Consider the following 20,381-nt stretch of genomic DNA (forward strand, 5'->3'; position numbering starts at 1 on the left):
TTTATGCCTGGATGCTTCCTGGAAGGTTGTGTTGCTGTCCTTTTGGTCAATGTTATCTTAGCAGATATGGATGGGTTGATATCCAACCATTCTTTCTCGTTCTATCTTATAACATCCACTGCATGCTGCTTCCATCCCAGCACAATGTCTGCCTAAACGAGAATATCTCAGTACGGCATGTCCATTTTGATCCAGAAGACATACTATACGAGTATATAGCTCAACTTCAACAAGGTTCTTAACCCCTAGTCTTTCTTCAAACACCCGCCATTTACGTCATCTATCCTTCTCATTTATGTCTGGATGGTTCCTGAAAGGTTGTGTTGCTGAGCTTTTGGTGAATGTTATCATGGCAGATATGGATGGGTTCAAGTCCAGCCATTCTTTCTCCACTGCCTGCAGCTTCCGTCCCCTCACAATATCTGCCCCGAACGAGAATAGCTTTGTACGTCATTTCCATTTTCGTCCAGGAGACGTACTATACGAGTATCTAGCACAACCATTACAAAATTCTAAACCACTTTTGTTTCCCTCAGTCTTTCTTCAAACACCCGCCTTTTGTATGATATATCCTTCCAATTATGCCTAGATGGTTCCTGGAAGTTTGTGTTGCTGCCCTGTCGATGTTATCATGACAAATATGGATTGGTTCATGTCCAGTCATTATATCTTATAACATCCACTTCCTGCTGCTTCCGTTCCCTCACAATATCTGCCCTGATCGAGGATAGCTTAGTAAGTCACGTGTGGTATGTTTTCTGGATCAGAAAACATACCATACAAGTACATACCTCAACCATTACAAGGTTCTAAAACACTACTGTTTCCCCCAGTCTTTCTTCACACACCCGCCGTTTGCATCATCTATCCCTCTCATTTATGCCTAGATAGTTCCTGGAAGGTTGTGTTGCTGTCCTTTTGGTCAATATTATCATGGCAAATATGGATGGCTTTAAGACCGACCATTCTTCCTCATTCTATCTTAACATCCACTGCATGCTGCTTCCGTCCCCTCACAATATCTATCCTGAACGGGGATACCTTAGTACGCCATGTCCATTTTGGTCCAGAAGACGAGTATACAGCTCAACCATTACAATGTTCTAAACTACTATTGTTTCCCCCAGTTTTTCTTCAAACAACCGCCGTTTGCATCATCTATCCTTCTCATTCATGCCTGGATGATTCCTGATAAGTTGTGTTGCTGAATGCGCTCTCAATATTCAAGAAACCAGGTAACAGTACTGCTTTTTTCTTGAACCGGATTCAAGTCGGTTTGATATACCGGCCGTGTATGTACCTTGATCTTGATGGTGTTTCAGCAAGTCTTTTAGCCGTCAAGTAGTTCCTCTAATGTTTTTAAAACTGACTGGATTTGAGTCTGAATCTAGTCCAATTAATAGGCTGCGGTATAGATATGACCCAAATTAGCCTCCATATTCCCATAGCCAAACTTTCTCCTAGATTTTGAAGTAGAAGTTCCAGTTCCTTTTGTAGTAATTATAACATTACATACTTATGATGCACTGTTTGGAACCTTTGGTGTAGTAATGAATATTACTGGAGTTTTTTCCCAAGACCAAATCGTTATTTTCAACACCTCGGCACGTGTTTCGATCACCAAGTGATCATCTTCAAAGAGGAAGATTAATCTTCCTCTTTGATCTTTTTCCTCCTCTTTGATCAGTTTTAATCTTCCTCTTTGAAGGTGATGACTTGGTAATCGAAACACGTGTCGAGGTGTTCAATGGCATTGCATTTCTAATGACGTTATCATAACGTCGGAAGAAGAAAGTCAATTGAAAATGAATGTTAATTATCAACTTTGAGTTGACATCTGGAAGCACTTGGCAATTGCCTTTTTTCAGTTCTTCAGACTCATTTGGAATACCGACTAGTTCAAACCGCAAACACTTTCATTTCTTACCGTTAATCCTAGGGGCTCCCCGGGCTTTTTCCTCACCCCCACCATCCTGATGGCGTCTCCCGTCATGCCGTTGGGAAATAATTTCGGCGGTGAACTGGGCTGGTCCTGTTTCGGGTTTTCGTAAGATTTCGCTATATCGTCGTGACAGTCTAGTAGAGCTGTCAAATGCGGACAGTTGAGTAGGGAACCTAATTCACGGGCGTCTCTGTTCCAAGAAAGGCTGCAGCGTATCTGGATCTCCTTCAGTATGCTTCCTCCGATCTTAGTGGCGGGCTTCGGAAGGACCGGCGGTTCTTCGATGGATTCTTGAACCTAAGAACAAAATCAAAATCTTAGATATGATACAAAGTCGCAAAAGAGTTGCTGGACAGATTTTGATGATTTTTGAGTCGTTGAATTTGTCTCCGCCCGGAATAACAGCTCGTTTCGTGAGTTCGATTACTCGATAATTACACGAAATAAATTTTGTAATTTTGTTACGAAATCACCAGGAAGGACCTCAAATTACCTGGTGATACCATGTCATTGAAACTAGTCTAAATTTCTGCCAACACCTGGAGGAGTTCTTGAAGCGTGAGGGTATGTATGTAAAAGTTTTGATTCTTAACGGATGAAAGGCGGTAAGGAATGAGACGAGCAGAATGCAACACCCCGGATTATTTCGTCTGAATATAAGCATTGAGTTTGTTTTGGTTTTGTATTTCAAAATGTAAGAGAACCTTTGAAAGTTTTTTTTTTTGTGGAGGAGTCAAAAGAAATCAAGCTTTCTGCAATCAAAGCGTTGTCGAGGGTGTTTTTCACAAGTTCATTTTTGGGCTTTTGAAAAAGGAAACGAATTATTTTTCGAAACGTTAACCATCTAAAGGAAGCTGAGAATGGAAATTTGTTTTTTTTTCATTTCTCATTGATTCTCATCGACTTTCCAGTGGTTTATATTACGAACTCTTCGGGTGTACTTTTCAGTTTGCCCTTTATTGAACTTGTGTTAATTCTCTATTGATTTGGCTTCATTTATTTCACAGATTGTAGATGGATAAACACCCGAAAGACATTAAGAAATTTTGGAGAACCGTTCCGACCCAAAATCATTGCACAGAACAGAACAATTGAATCGTTCATTTCAGAAAGCACCAGAAACCAAGTACGCTTTTTTCAACTTTCGGAAAACTGAAAAAAACTGTTTTGCAGTTTGAGTATAGCTTTAGTCTCGTTCAAATGTTTTTTACTTAATCAAAACATGCTATTGGAATAATCTATTTTTTTCCTTCAAGTTTTTGAGTTATAAATTTTTGAAAAAATTGCACTTAGGTGGTTTCTGCAATAAATGAGTGCATCCGAAGCGATTTTTGTTGATTTGTCATTGAAATTGAGTCAAACCATTGATATTTACCTATTTTGGTATCAAAGGAAAAGTAACAGGCGAAGGCAAGCCCAGGCGAATCTCTCTGGCTTACAGAGACAGGCTTGTCTGGTGCCATCAGTACCCCATCGTCAGCGGCCATGGAGATCCTTCTGGATCTACCTGCTCTCCACATTTTTCTGAAGAGAGAGGCTAGATGGACTTCATATAGACTTGTGCACATTGCCAATTGCACAAATCAATTTAATGTAGAGTGCAACAGACTGTTGGTTGACACTGGAAATCACAGCATACTGGAAATGACCTCTGACTTTATGCCTTCAACTGTCAGCTACGAACTGCCTTATAAGGGACTGTTCCCGAGTAGAGAGGACTTGATCCTCCGGGAGAAGGAAATATAAAGAGTAGATAGTTGTTGGTTCAAAGATGGATCAAAAACACCATCCAGTTCTGGTGCAGGTGTTTTCAGTCGCAGACCCAGAGATATCAACCTGCCTAGGAACCTATGTGAATTATGTGTGGAGAGATTGGAAGAATCCAACCTCAGACACAAGTCAATAAAGATATTCGCGGACAGTCAAGCGGCGTTGGAAACTCTTGGCTCCTTCCGAGCAACGTCTAAATTGGTAGCAAATTTTCAAAAATGTCTCCTCGATAAGAAGACTTAACAGATTGTTTCTGGTCTGGATTCCAGGCCATATTGTCCTGAAAGACAATAAGGCTGCTGATTCCCTTGCAAAAGATGGTGCTGCAAGCAGCTTCGTTAGACCAGAACCTGTCATTGGCATCGCTTTAAGCTTTGCCAAACAAAGATTGAACACCTGGATGACAAGAAGATTCATGGACTTCTGGCAGAATCTTCCAGGATTGGCTCACTCCAAGGCGTAAGCCATTCCCGGAACCCTTCGAAGCATGATACCAAACAGCTGTTGGACTACAGTAGGAATCTGAGGATACACTACAAAAATACACTTTTGTCTATTTTCCACGATATTTCTTTATTGTTGACTAGTTTCGGCTATTACACCATTTTCAAAACCAACTGATTACATCTAAATCTGAGAATTTTATACCTAAGTTGCCTATCTAATTGAATCATATCTTGTTAACAGAATATGAATCTTCCAAATCGGTCTAGTGCGTAGTTACATCTGGGGTACCACAAGGTTCTAATCTTGGACCTCTTTTATTTTTATTAATGATTTGGCAACGTCGTTGAATATTCCTAGCCTACTATTTGCAGACGACCTGAAAGCAAATAGGATGCTTGGATTCATTTACAAAAATGGCACGAATTTCAAAAGCATTGCCACCTTAAAATTACTATATTTTGCATATGCCAGATCTAAGTTAGAGTATGGCTCTTTTTTATGGAATCCGGTTTACGACTACCAAAAAACATCAATTAAGAGCGTGCAAAGGAAGTTCCTAAAATACTTATGTCTAAAAGTTGATGGTCAATACCCCACGAGAGGCATCGATCATAACATATTGTTGACACGATTTGATATGGCATCTTTGGAAAATAGGAGAGTTATCCTTGGTATAAAAATCCTGCATAAATTACTCAACAACAATATTGACAGTACGGTTATTTTACCCGAGATCAATTTCTTAGTACCAAGAAGTGAAGGTCGACACAATCTGAAATTCTATTGAGAAGCATCACGCACAAATGTTATGCTACGATCACCATTGAATTTTATTAGCAGTAGATTCAATAAAATCTATGAACAGTGCGATATTCATTTCGACTGTCTGAAGGCCTTGGTATCTTGTATCCATAATCACTTGTAATAACACTATAAATAACTTTTTTGACAGTACTGTAACATTGCATGATTTGTAACTTTTTGTGTTACATACACAATTTTTCATTCCTCTTTGAAATTCTACTTATACGAATATTTTATATATACTTTGTTTCAGCATTTGCTTTTATACATTTCTATATTCCATTATTTTTAAAATTTATTCCATATATACTCTGTGATCATAGCATTTCCTGTAACTGGGTAATCCTGTTGGAAATGAATGGCTTTTTTTTAGTACCACCTAAAACACATGTTTTGATATTTTGTCCTTTGGGTGGTTTCTGAAATAAACGATTCAATTGCAGAAGAGTTCTATGGCAGTTCCAACAAATGAAAAACCAAAACAGATAAATTCATATTTACGTAGTAGCAATTTTGTCATAACTGATGACGAATCGTGGTTATATGACTATGACATCGAAATCAAGGTCCCAATGGAAGAGCCCAGAGGAGCCAAGACTCACTGTTTTTTTCATTACCGTGGCGTAGCACATCAGAAGTTTTTGTCACATGGTCGTACGGTCAATAAGCAATATTACCTTGAAGTTATGCGCCGCATGCGAGAAGCAATCCGAAATTGCTTGTTCGCAATTTTATGATCATTCTTTAGCCACCGTATTTGCAAGATTTGGCACCCTGCGACTTTTCCCAATATTGAAGAGACCAATGAACGATTGAGGAGAAAAACTCTGGCACAAATATATTATATTTGAGAGGGACAAAAAAGAAATACATGAATATTTCTTGGGAAAAATGAAAATTCGTGAACAGAGTAATATATTATAATGGCCATGTCCTGAACGACATTCATAGGAATACATTCAAATGCAGCTCATTCTATGTGGATTTCCGATAAACAAGATACCTCTGTTTAATCGTAAACTTGTTTATAATGGTTCCACACTTCAAATAAACATCGTAATTATTTATTTTTCATTCAATGTTTGGAGCACATTTGAAAGTTACAGAGACAAAGACGATTCTTCACGATTTTTCACCTGTTTATTTGTTGTACGCAAAGTAGCCAGGTAGATTATTTTTCAATGAGAGCAGACCGTTCTAATAATTGTAAATTCCTCGATGAATGGTCAGTGTTGGATTGGCCACAATTAGATAGATAGAAAAATGTTTTGTGTTACATTTTACATATTTTAAAACAGATTGTGATATGAAATTAAAAACACATTAGATAATATAAAATCACAAATATAAGTATAAATATAAAAATTTGTCAGTTTTGGCATATAATATTATTTGAATATAAAATCATACAAACATAAAATTAAATTAACAGTTAAGTATAAAATCACAATTGTAAAATACGCGTACTAGTAATAATAAATAAAAACATGTTGAAATCGATATCGATATGATATATATTTACAAAACGATATCCCATATATACATACATACATGAGCACATATGAATTACAGAATTGTAAGTGGACAATATAGCAAAGGTAGGTATGCTTTTTTCCCATCTACTCAAATAGACGTAGAAGTTCAAGTCTCTGACTTTGAAGAATATGCTCTTTCAACTCTTTTTTGAAGCGATTGATATTTGAGATAGATTTTATATTTTCAGGAATTCGTTTGTAGAGTTTAGGCGCAAAGTAAGTAAATGATCTTTGTGTAACGATCCTGACCATTAGAGGTATAGTATACTGATCTCTTTGGCGGGTGTGATACTGATGTGAAGGAAGCGATGCCGTATGTCTATTTGTATGATATTTAGTGCTAGAACATAAAAATAAACAACTGTTGTATGTATATATATGTATAACAGACGAGTTTCGATGTATAATTTATCAGAGGGATACCTACCATTTTTAGAGAATATTAATTTAAGAAAACGCCTTTGCATAATTTCAATTTGAGAAATATGATCATTCAATGCTCCTCCCCAAACTATTATTCCATAGCAGATATGACCTTCCACAAGCGAGTAGTATTAAGTTTTGAGATATTTTAGAGGCAGGAGTTCTTTAAGTTTCCTAAATTTGAATAGAATGGTCCTCAATTTATTGACGGTATATTTAATATGAATAATTGAGCCTGGTTACTTCCACTCCAATTCGAAATCACCTCTAGATCATCATTAAAATATGCAACCTCCTGCTGCCGGTGAAGATGTGCTTCCGCAACCGATGTCCTGGAATCCAAATGAAATGACGAGACAAGTGTGCTGTCGTTAGCAAAGCAAAATATTGGATTCTTGTTTTTTTTTTCAATAAGTCGTTGATATACAATAGAAATAGGGTTGGAGACATCGGAGTTTGGCCAGCAAACCCTCATGCCACACACAGTCAAAGGTCTTAAAAATATCAAGCGCAACAGCTCATGACTCTCCATGTTTCTCGATTGCGTTATTCCAAATATGGGTGGCATACGCCATGGGTGACATACGCCTGTTCGCCTGTTGATCTTTTTTTCCGAAAGCCATATTGATGGTCGCTCAAGATGTTAAAGCCTTCCAAAGCGACTAGTCTATAGTTATTTGGAAGATTTTGTTTGCCCTTTTTGGGAATTGAAGATATAGAGTTCCACTAAAACTACTCTCCAACCGAAGATGAAACATCAAAATAATATAATCAACTAGTATCTATAATGGGCGTTTTTTCTTATTCCAATAACACGATTTGCGTCGGTTTCGATTCTCTTCAAGTTGTTACTTTCCATTCAATCTCAATGGATGAAATCTATGGAATGAAGTTTTGGGGGAACGCAAAATTGATGATTATTTGTCTAAATGCTTGTCAAAATTGATAATACTCTCAATGTTGTACATGCTGTTTCTTTGTTAATTCTGCTTATTCCACCAATTCCGGTATGAGGTAAAAAACGAGGAAAAGTGGAGCCAGTCTTTCTTTTTATGTTAACGAAACGCCCAGCAGGAGTCCATAATCTTCAAAAGCAACAGAAAGTTTGTTGAAGGACTGGAACAACAACGGAATAAAATTCACAAGCATACCAGGCATTTATTTCTAATGACTAGTTACAAAATGAAGAAGAAGTTTGACTAGGCAGCTCAAAGGTTGAGAGGTTAGCTGAATATCGAAGCTGGGATCCTAAGTTAGTTCTGGAGAGACAGAATATCCTAAAGTGGGATGGCAGTGTTGCAAAACTAGACTTTCTAGAATTCCAACTCAAACTTCCGAACTGAAGTTTTCAGAATCCCGTAAAAGTTTCCATATCTTCCAAAAATTCAAAAATATCAGCAGTTATGATTGCAATTGATCTTGAATGTATCTTGCAACGTCCCAAATTAATCCAGTTATCTCCAGACGAAATCTAGAGGCTTTCAGGTCTCGTGGCAAAGGTCCAGACACAGTTATTCAAATATTTCATTCAATATTTTTGCGTCATGAGAAGCAAAATATTGTTAAATGGGGTATGAACCAACCTTTAATGAGCCTGAAATTATTGGAAATCGAAAAAGTAGAAAGTGGTGAAAGATTTTGATTTGGTTCTGCCAACTTAATGGTGAATCTAGCAGAAACCACCTCTAGAAAACGAGTTAAAATTCCGAGGACGCTAGAATAAGGGCCTGTAATTTTGAAAAGACATTTCAAATTATCAGATTTTCAAGAATATTTGCAAGAAATGTTTTCGCTTTCATCTGAGGTAATCACTTTTTCAGTAGGATGTTGAAGAAGCATGAAATGAGTTCAAAATCATTTCAAATTGAAAACTTTCACAAACTGAAGGATTTCAACTTGGCCCTGCCAGATTTCTTTGATTTAAAGCTCATTCATCCCTACTGAAAGATTCTTTGCTCCTTGTTTGAATTGAGTATTTGATGAGAGCGAAAATAGTGAGAGAAAATATGAGAAATTGAAATATTTTGAGAATTTCTGGCTCATTTTGGGCTCCTTTTCCAGTCGTTTCCAGATATTTCACTTTTTCAGAGAGTTAATTTAGCTTTACACTTTCATCTCCAGAAAAGTATTGATATAATTCTACACAAATTAATTTTTTTCCGTTTTTCGTCAAAGAGTATAATTTCCCAACAGCTTGCAGAAAACGAATCATTATTACTACAATATCAACACTTCTCTTTGATGGTTCTGTTAGACCCACTCCAAAAACAACTCTGTATATACAATATCACGTTCGTATTGTATCTTTATGTGGTCATTTTCACCTCGTATTGTTTTAACATCAGAATCAACACGTATAAAACGCTTTGAAGTGTGTATGAGTAGTTTTCGAACAGTAAGGTTATGTTTGTTTTAATTGAAAGCAATGGATTTGTGTGGCCTTGCGCTTGGCACAAGCGATAAAATCAAAGAAATAAATATTAAAACGTGAATAAGGAAGGTGGCACGCAGTTGTGAAATCATGCAAAGGAGTTACTTCAGTTCTTTTTGGTGAATGGTATTTGTGATGGAAATTTACAGTTTCATTATTTCTATGAACAAAAACATAGGTGCGAAGAAAGTGAGCTCCAATATATTATTTCCTCATTCAAACTTCTTCCATAAATGGACTCTTAACTCAACAAGGTTTTTCTATAGTTCAATGTGAAAGACTATTGTAAAAGATACCTTTGATGTTTTAGTACTAGTACCTTAGTGCCAACTGCACTAAGTAATGAATAGCTTCGAGACTGGAATTATGTTACCTATAAAGAAATTTGCAAAACTAACACAACCGTCAACGACGTCTGCCCGCGTTCGGGTCGCATTCTCGGCGATGGCGCTTCATTGCTTAGACCGCCCCTCTACCCCCGCGCATCGTCCCGCGGCGTCTTACAGTAGACGCGACGCCCAATGACTTACTGCGTTGCATCAAGTTAATCTTGTCGTAATAACTTTTAAATGTTTTTCATGTCCATCCAAAGTTTCCTCTCTTGTAAAGAAATCCAAGCATTGTGACAATCTCAATTGGCCAGTTCTTTGGGGTATAGGGAGTGACAAGTCCCAGAAAGTATCGGTTACTGATGAGTGTCCACAGTGTGTGCACTTTATCGTCGATTTCAATTGACCAACAAAATTATCTACAGTCTTAGAGTTATAAGTACTCAAATATATCGGCCATGACTCTTTTGCTTTCTCACTGTCACTCGTTGAGATTGGTTTGGGTTTCTCAAAAATTCTATTGAGATCATCATGTGAACCTTCTAAAAGATAACGAAGTAACTCTTGGGCTCTTGATGCGCATGACCCATGAATCGAAGGGTAAAACTCTTAATCTGAATTTATAAAGAGACTACTCTATCAAATGAATCTTCTGACCTAAATTCCTTGATAACTTTTGCGAACGCTGTGATTAAAGCACCCTCCATACTAGAAATACTAATATTGATATCTTTCATGTATTCATCCTTTTTTAAATATTCTATTAACCATCTCGTGTTTGATAAACATTGGATTACACTATTCATGAAACCGGTGTTGCCAACATTTTGGTACCCATCACTGGTCTAGTGACTTTTTTGCGTTCCTGGAACTTTTGTTGCCTCTTTGAAATATTTTCTGAATGAAATGACAATACAGATTATCCCATCTCTTAGATCATGATCAGTCAGATATTTTCTGCACATCTGATATTTCTCCTTTCGATGTTTTAAACTTTTTTTAGAAAGTTAGACACAGGAAAAACTGATGATGGTATATTATGAAACTAGTTTATTATAATACAGGAGGTTATTGCATTAGTAATGTTGTTGCATGAATGTAGTTTGTAGGTCAATTTTAGGAAAGCTTTAATCTCCAATTTAAACTTTTGAAGCTTCATTTGCTCCTTTATCGTCGATTATACTGATTTCATTTCAATACAATTGTTTATTTGGCAGATTTACAAAGTGTCATTTAACAACTGTCAATTGGGAGATTAACGATTCAAAGTTCAGATTTTCAAAATATTATACCTGTGCATCGGTACTTTATCGATTTGCTTAGCAATTCTTTTGAAATGTAACTCAGTTAAATGAATCTTATCGTATCGTTTATTTTTAACGTAAAATTGATTTTTCCGTACATATATTTCTCAACCTTTTCATTGTGAAGCATAGTTAAATACTCAGTCTGTTGCAACAAATTTGTGTAATTGAATAAATACCACAGGAGAAATGGCGATTGAAACATTCCATCCCATAATATATTCAGCGCACGCCGCTGCCCGCGAACGATGATGATTTGTTTTGTTACCTGCCCACTCTTGATAACAGGTGTGGCCGCGCTTTTTAACAATTCAAAGATAGCTAACGCGTCTATCTCGAGTGTAAAATTACCAAACAAAATCGCACTTCCTACCAAAACAAAACGACAATAAACCTCACAGTACCTTCTCCAGGTAACTAACAATAGGAGGTAACAGATATTTACCTTCGTCGGCTCCCTTTACTACAACGCTGACGTCACAGAGAAATTCACACAGATGAAATGAACGGCACAAAGGAAAGGGATCACAAATCACAAGGGGCAGGAATACCACCGAATCGATACCTTTTCCGAACCTAGTAGGCTATGGATGTTGACGCGCGTTCCGCGTTTGGCTGGTTTTTCGTGACTGAAGAAAAAACAAACAACTTTCGACGTACGACATACGGTGAAATCCGTCGCCGTTAATGGGATGACGGTTAGGTCGAGCCCCGTTCCTTTGCCCCGTGTGATTAAATGCGGCGGAAAACGGTGGGGGTCGATGAGGTGGCTTCTTGGCTGCGTTCACAGTGAGGTAGGCCCGGGAGAAGGAAAGGGGTAAAAACAGTAGACAAACATTTATTGAAAACATGTGCGAAGCTAGGGGGGACACTGTTTGGGAACATCTGTATCTGTAGAGTAGGGAGGTTGATTGTAGGCCTACAGCACTTAGTCCACATGTGACCCATTGTTCATCCTCCCGGAGGAGTTGTCCTCCCAGGTCATCGTCCATCCTGGTCTTTCCAGGAAGGTGAGCAGGTCTCTAGGAGACATCTTCTTTATATCGGCAGGTGTAGGCCAAGACTCTCCGAACACACACATCCTGCATACAGGTGTGTCCACCAGCCCCATATTGTGGAGGTGTTTTCTTAGTTGGCAGTGGCTAGTCAGAAATCCTACTGTTGAGCGTAGATTTTTTCTGGTTATCGCCCGGTATTTCTTCGGCGCCAGCTTCCCAGGGTCGCCAAGGGCGATCCTGGCAAGATTGCATACTTTGATTTCATGTTTGCGTGACGTTCAGCTAGTCGAAATCATCAGGCCGTAGCTGCCACTGGGTCCTAAAATTCCTAGTCCACCCGCTTCCTTGGCTCAAGAGTCAGCAATGCGATTACCTTTACTCCCGCCGTGCCCTTTAATCCACCTCAGGATAATGTTATTATCTACCGAGGCTTTGGCTAAATCTTGGTGGCACTCTAGTACTAGCCCTGAGGTAACACACGTCTGTTCAAGGCTAATAGGGCAGTTATGTTTTGCAAAAAAATCCTTTTCTGTTTTTTTTTGACGATTGAGATACCAGCCAGTTCTGTTTGGAACACGCTGGTATTTTTCCCATGCCCCACTTAATCTTTTGGCTTAGTGATCTGGAGTACACTCCACATCCTGAGCCTTCTCGCCATAGGCTCAGCCTCAATTGACCCATTTCTACTTCGAGGTTTACACCAGCCGTGCGCAATCGTAACATGACCATTAACGCAACCTCCTTAACGTACAGGTCTCGAGGTGTCAGACCAGTAATTAATTCCATTGCCGCGGTTAGTGTTGTTCTCATGGCTCCTGTGATGTTTAAACAAGCCAATCGCTGGATTTGATATAATTTTTGAATGGCCGTTGCTTGTAGAACTTTCGATCCCCATGCAATGGCTCCGTACGTTAACATAGGTCTTATTACTGCAGGGTAGATTCAGGTGTCCACACGGGGTGAAAGACCTACCGTCCTACTGTCCTCCGACATTGCTCATAAGCCACAAATGCTCTTTTTGCTCTACTCTGTAGGTGAGAGTTCCATGTAGGTGAGCTTCCTGTCGAGGATATTACCAAGGTATTTCACCTCTTCAGAGAAGTTTAGTTTACTTTTAATGATTTCGGGAGGTTTTAAGCCCGATAAACTATTTTTCCTGGTGAAAAGGACCATCTCAATCTTCTTGGGATTGATCGACAGTGTTACTATCAATTTGAGCCCATCCTGCGCTCTATCGCACAGTGTGTTCACAAATTTGCCAGTGTGCATGATAACTATGTCATCTGCATATGCAATTGTGTAGAATTCATTATTGTTGAGGTGAATAATTAGGATATCCAGAACTATGTTTCAAAGAAGGGGTGATAAGACCCCTCTCTGTGGACATCCCCTCATGAAAAGTCCAGTTTGGAAACATATTTCCGAAACTAGAAGAGAAGCGTTTTAGACAACGCTTTATACCATTCCAGAGAAGCCGAAAAAATTCCTACTGCAGCCACAAAAAACTGTACTTTAAGACTGGATACCTTTGAAAAGTATACAAGTTAAAAGCAAAACTTTTAAGGATAGTGAATGAACATAAAACCAAATATAATAAATACATTGTTGACGAAATTGCTGAAGAACATAACAGAATAGTTTTATGTCTTACCCCTTACTATGTTGCCAAAAAAATACTACTTTAAAATGTTGTGATCTTAAAAATAATTTTAGTGAAGCTGTTTCGTCTATTACCGCTCAAAAATGGAATACTTGCGAAGAACATGTGAAAGATAAAGTAGAAATTAAAATATCATAAACAGACCATCTAATGGATAACTCAATTGACAGAAATCCATTGATATTTAATCTCAAAGATGTTTTTTCGAGAAGCAGTTCTTCAGCATCTGAGTCATCGGTCTATAATGCAAAGGGATTCATTATTTTATCTTTTTTTTAATTATACGCTAAAACATAATTTTGAAACCAAAAACTGTTTACTCGTTTGTCCTGCTGAAATAAAATGACCCCATTTTCTGTAGTTCATTTAATGTTAAATACACAAAATTGTTTTTGTTTCCTGCATTAGTTGAACTTTGGATAATTTTTCTATCCCCAGCCGCATAGTATTCAAAAAAACAGTCGTTCCTTACTGCGACTTTGTACAAGCAGCCTTGTCTGGGAGATGACGTGCACTATGCAAGATAATGTTTTTGAGCACTCCGTTGCTTGGATGGACTGAGTGTAGGTGATTCAACTCCGCTTTCCTTCAATGGTGAGGTGTTTCCATTTACATCGGATTTGAAGTATCTAGGAATTATCAACATTAAAAACTCATCTGGGACGCTCACTTAGAAAAGGTTCTTCTCAAAATCAGTCCATCCTCATAGACGAGTCGAAGGATCTTTGGAAATTCTTAGGTATCAGAGCCTTAACAAATCCATACAATGTGAACGGAAAAACCCCCTCCCCTTAACTTTCGAATGAGACAAGATATCAACGTCAGACGCAACTCAGTAAGCCGTTACGCGTTGCTTCTACTGTAAGACGACGGGATATTAACGTACAGCCGAATCTACTGAACTTAGAATCTTGAATATGCAGGTAGGTTCTTTGTATAGCATATATAAGCATCAAGGAAGGGAATCAGAAATGTCCTCCACCAAGGGGGGAAAATAGGGCCTTAAAGATTGTATTGAATTTCGTCAGTTTTTAACTTGGAAACCTGAAGTTTTGAATTATTAAACAAATATTGTAACTATTTGTTAAAAATGGTCTGTCACGAAACATAATGTAAGAAACCTCCTGTTTGACAATACCTGTAAAATTCAAGACGAATATTTTTAATATTTCTTGTTATATGTACCACTCCACTGATACAACTTATCATTCACTATTATATAATATTATGCAGTGGCATACCACAACATACATTAGTCATGGATATCACACATATTTGTCCGATGACATGACATGCTGATAACGCAAATATAAACAAAAATAAAAACATTGACATGAATGAACATCATGGCTTCTTTGCTGAGTCATTTTCAATGATCAAAATAACCGAGGGTAAGATATGTTTTGAACCCACATCCAATTTTTAAAAAATGTATGATTGCAAAACTCAATTTTTGTTTATATTTGAATTTTCACGAGATTTTAATTTTTCAAAAAAATGCGAAAGGAACATAACACTCATTCACACAGGTGAGTCCTAGGAAGCTAAAATTTTATATAAAGGTTCTTCTTAGGTCTTAAATGCACACTCGAATATTTCAATTGGGGAGTCCCCCCTGGGGATAAAATGGGAGCGAAAATAACCTTCTCTTCACTGTTTCTCCATGCCCTTGAATTTCCGGTGGGTGAATTTATATTTAGTATCAGCATTGAACCCGTGCGGGGCTGCGGCCGATCGCTAGATTCTTCTAAGAATCATCATACAAACGGTAAATATAATATCACAATTTCAATAAAAATTGTATTCAAAACTCACTCCTGACAGTAATGATGTCTGTTTACCACATAAAATCCAAGGGAGTCATATCAGGTGATTCAGCTGGTCAATCTAAGGGACCACTTCTGCCTTACTGCCTTCTGCCGGTTTGGATAACTGCCACCTAGTCACCATCGAATCAGCCTCCAGTGAGGAGGATTCCATTTGAAATTCATTTCCAGGTCAACTGAAATATAGGGTTTCAAATGTTTTTGTATTAGAAATATCGGCTCCAAGGAATTCGTTCGTTCGTTCCGAATTTCAAATGTCTTTCCCCAAAATAACTGAACAACGATGTTCTTTGATCAATTATTGGATGAGATCTTCAACGGTACTGCAGGAACCAAATCCAAAGAATATGCATAATATTATGAAAATTACCAAAACAATAGGTTTGACTCAATTTGCAAATACTATTTTATGAGCATCAGTTTATGAACTTAGGTATTACAGCCAACTTCTAAATATATATACAGGATGAAAAAGATGTAAAAAATAAAGTAAATTCAGAAATTCATATTAGATTTTCAAATTCAGAAATTTATAACAGTTCTTGCTTCCCAAATATGAGCTACAGTCCTCGTGGTTCTGGTTCCCTTTCAGTGGAAGAGCTTCATGAAGCAAGAGTCGAATCGATTTCCCTACGAAATCCTTCATCACTCAGAGGGATCAACAACTGATTGGGGAGCCCCCACTGAGGGCTCCCCAATCAGTTGTCCTGAAAATCTTGCGAAGAAAATTGGATTGGATAATTTAGGAAACACTTGCTACATAAATAGCATTTCACGAATGTTGTTCATGACGAAGAGTTTCAAGAAGGAGGTGTTTAACGATGAACGAGAACGAGAATGTTTGCTACTTATTCACCAAACTCAAACACCTGTTCATGCAGCTTCAGTTTCGTAAGAATGTATCATCTTTCCCACCAACCGATTTCCTAAAGCCTTTGAATTCAACTAGATACTCGTTAAGACAATAAGAGGATTGTTCCGAATTCTTGGGGTCCTTGTTGAACACTCTTCGTGAGTAAATAACTAGCAGAATCAATACTCCTGACCGCTCTGTATTGAATGATTCCCTACAGTTTATCTCGTCTTGTGTTTGTAGATCTTTTGCTGGAAAAATCCCCACTTGTTTACTTTGTAGTAAATGTTCAAGAGGTAGCAAAAACGTATGTGAATTTCTGAAACTTCAACTAGCGTTTCCTAATATGACTGAACCCCAGTCCGTGTAAAGCTTATTGTTAAATCATCTGAAAATGGAACTTTCAACGGGTGATGATTAACTGTATTGCCGAACATGCGCCAAACTAACTGACTATTATAAGAAAACAAGTATAGCTGAGGCACCAGTCAATCTAATAATAACACTGATGATCTTCAAACATGTACCAACCTCTAACGGAAACACCAAATTCTTACGAAAGTTTGAAATAGAAGAACACTTCAATCTAGCAGACCACTTCGCATAATCGCATAATCTTCATGCGCATTGGTCAAAGACCATACGGACTGGTTGAAGTTTGACTATAGTCGTGCCCCTAAGTGTTCTGGCAATGTCTTGAATTTATTGGAGCCTCTGGAGACACCCTATATTTTGTTTTACAAAAGAGAGGACATTGGCAGATCAAGATCTTCAGATGATGTGGTGCTGCAGGTTTTTCCTGAATTTCCTGCAGCTGGAATCAATGAAGTCGCCCCGGAGCGCCAATTAATTTGTGTTGTGTTTTCATAATTTCCTGATTAGTATTATGATAGGGGAGCCCAACCAGGGATTTCGGGATTTACTAAAGCGCGGCAGATTAATATACAGGGGGATACCTTGTACCCGGTTAAGTACCTTCACCAAATATGAGCCCCGTATATAAGGCCGCCTGTGAGGGATAAAGGATCAGATTGATAAAAAAAATTATCAACAGAAATTTTCGAGCGCGTCAGATTAAGGTAGGGTGAGTTAATTACCAGCTAAAAAGTGTATATTCCAGTAATCTGACAATTTGAGAGTGAAGTAAAGAAAAGGGAGGGCAGCAAAGTTGTAAAAAATAACGTCATTTCGACATTCTCAAGCGTAGCTATTTATTTTTTTTTATTTTGAAGGAAATAATTTAAGGATGGAGAAAAATATATATAATCTGACGATTTTTGCAAGCCGAAATGACAAAAATAATCGTCGATAAAGTTTAATACGTGCAGCTGTGTGATACCTATATTTCTTTTCCCGAGTTTCTATTCCTCTATTCTCTATTCACTTTTTCTCTATCTATTACTCTTTCACACCGTCTTCACTCTGAATTCTGTTGCCATGACGCCATCACAGCTGATCACAGAGACTCGTTTGTGATGAAGATGAAGATGATGATTAATTAATCAATTAACTGATGGATGTAGCCGTTACTACGTGGTAGGAAATCATAATGAAGAAAAGAGAAATTTAACTTTCTATGTTTTTACCACTTTTATTTGTAACTAACGTTACTGCAGTTTCGTCCTATAAGGACATTTTCAAACTTAAACAATATATAAATTTAAAAATGTCCTTATAGGACGAAACTGCAGTAACGTTAGTTACAAATATAAATGGTAAAAACATAGAAAGTTTCATTTCTCTTTTATTGATCAATTAATCAATTGATTATAAAAAATTTAATTTTTTTGAGCATTTTTCTCAAATTAATTTCTTATAAATACAAGTATTCTACTTGAAAAACATACACTTATTTATTTGCATGCTATTTCCTGAACTTTTCAATCAATTAAGTTCAATGAATTGAAAAAAAAATTGAAAAATTTGTTTTTGTCAGATTTAGCGAATCCCTCTAGATAATCGTCAGATTATGAGACAGCACGTCTAAAACATAAAGATGAACCATATATATCTTAATCTGACGCTCTTGAGTATTTGAAAATAGCGATTTTTTTTTGCACGTTACAATAATGGCCGCGAGTTTGCGAAAGATCGAAATCGTCAGATTATTGAATGAGAGCTTTTTTGGTTGCACTCAACACCCCCTTAGAAAATCTGACGCGCCCGATTAAATGTTTTTTCTTTTCACTTTTAACCCTTACGTACAACCACTCACATCATGCAAACGATCAGATTAACATACCAATATTATTAAAAATACGTAGGACATTGATGCTATCAATGTCTGACGCGCTCGAGTATGCCCATGCAACAGTATTTTTTTATATATTTAAAAATCTATAGCCGCTTCCCCCACCGATGAAAGGTATATATTAAATAACATTTTTTTCTTCTCATCATCCAAGTTTTGCAACCTAATATGTCTCAATGACGCTCGAGTAAATCCCCAATATGCATCGTGGGCTCCCCTGCTATTACTTTCTCGATGAATAAAACAAAATGATCAAAAAGAAGAGAAAAAAATCATGTTTTAGTACAATTTTCAAAACGATAAAAACTCACTCGTAAAATGCATAATATAACTCATAGACATTTATTAGCTGGAAGAGAAATCTATACCATGACTCCCGCGTAATTAGGTCATATACAAGTCAACTCCCAATAATCAATTGCGTCTTTGGAAGTTAATGATGAAATAAAATGGATAACACTTAAAAGAAATTTGTTATTTTATCAAGTGATTGGTAAATATTATTGCATGAAAACTGTATAAAATAGATTGATATGAAATTCGTTTATTTGAAATTGAACGGATTCATTCGACATTCAACGTCAGATATACAAACACTAATATATCAGTAGTATGTTTAGAAACAGGCAATGATTTTTTATTCCATGTATTGTAGATGAATATAGTTTAAAAAACTCAAAAACACACTTTTAAAGAACATAGAACTAAAAAGTTAAAAATATTTTTTAATAAGCTTAAAACAATAACGAACCAAAAATTACTAGTATTATTGTAAAAAAAGTGACGGCCGCTTGATATCCAAAAAATATGGCACAAAGCACCCACGCTTTTTTAACAAAAATACTATTATTTTTCGTTCGTTATTGTTTTAATCTTAATTAAAAAATTATAATTTTTAACTTTTCAGTTCGATGTTCTTTAAAAGCGTGTTTTTTAGTATTTCAAACTATATTTATTTTTCATATATCAAAGAGGTTACGTACAGCGCCATCTGCCCGCGAATAAATCAAACAATAATGTTTATAATTCTGTCAAATACAGATCTCGAGCTTGAAAGTTACAAACAAACATACATACATACAGGTGAAGTTGATAAAAGCGTGATAAGGAGCTTATAAAAGCGTGATACGGAGCTAATAAAAGCGCTATAATGATAATGATAAAATAATAATAATAAAAATCATGAGTGTTCGTGGGATAACTGGTTACTACAAAAGTTGAAACATTACAATACGATTACGGATAACACTAATAATACTGGGTTTTCTTGATATGTTTCTAGTATTCAGGTTATTTTTTGTCCATTTTTAGGAAAAAACTTCATTTGAAAATATGTTCTGAAGGTTTCAACACTCATACTGCAATTTTTGGGGAAAATATTCATATGAGTTAGATATTTTTGTGAAATGTAGTGTGTCACAAGGCATTTTCTTCTCTAAGTACAACATAATTTTTCATACTCACCAGTGGCGGCCGTGCCGAATTTGCATAGAATCATTTTATAGATTAAGTGAAATTATTTTTGTAATTCTCATTCCTTTCCGAGAAAATATAGTCATGGTTATATGAAGTCTGAGTTTGCCGATATCCATTACATACATAGTGTGTCAGTAGAAACGAAACAAGGTCAATTTCTCATAAATGATATTCGGAAAAAGAGCAGGAGAGACAAAAAGTTACAGCAGCGAGCCTGATTCGGTGTATACTCGGTATAGTTTCCCCAGTATCTAGAAGAATGTTGTTATAAACAATGTTGGCAAATATATTTATTCGAATTTCTTAGATGCCCAATCATTCAGCTAATTATC

The 20,381-nt window shown here is 36.9% G+C and overlaps 1 protein-coding gene across 4 annotated transcripts in view; it reads right to left on the reverse strand.

The window, feature by feature from the left end:
• vari (MAGUK p55 subfamily member vari) overlaps nt 1–20,381 on the reverse strand; it is a 55,106-nt gene that overhangs the window by 24,587 nt on the left and 10,138 nt on the right. For 2 of the 4 annotated variants that reach the window (XM_074169334.1, XM_074169333.1), the window contains exon 3: nt 1,928–2,239. In XM_074169334.1, the coding sequence (XP_074025435.1) occupies nt 1,928–2,239 (312 nt within the window). Of the gene's footprint in view, nt 1–1,927; nt 2,240–11,430; nt 11,703–20,381 lie in introns of those variants that run through there. The other 2 variants (XM_074169336.1, XM_074169335.1) reach the window with 2 other exon arrangements.

The sequence above is a fragment of the Leptinotarsa decemlineata genome, unplaced genomic scaffold (assembly GCF_025532065.1).
Source record: "Leptinotarsa decemlineata unplaced genomic scaffold, Ldec_3_MD MMD2_P_RNA_scaffold_5, whole genome shotgun sequence".
Lineage (NCBI taxonomy): Eukaryota > Metazoa > Arthropoda > Insecta > Coleoptera > Chrysomelidae > Leptinotarsa > Leptinotarsa decemlineata.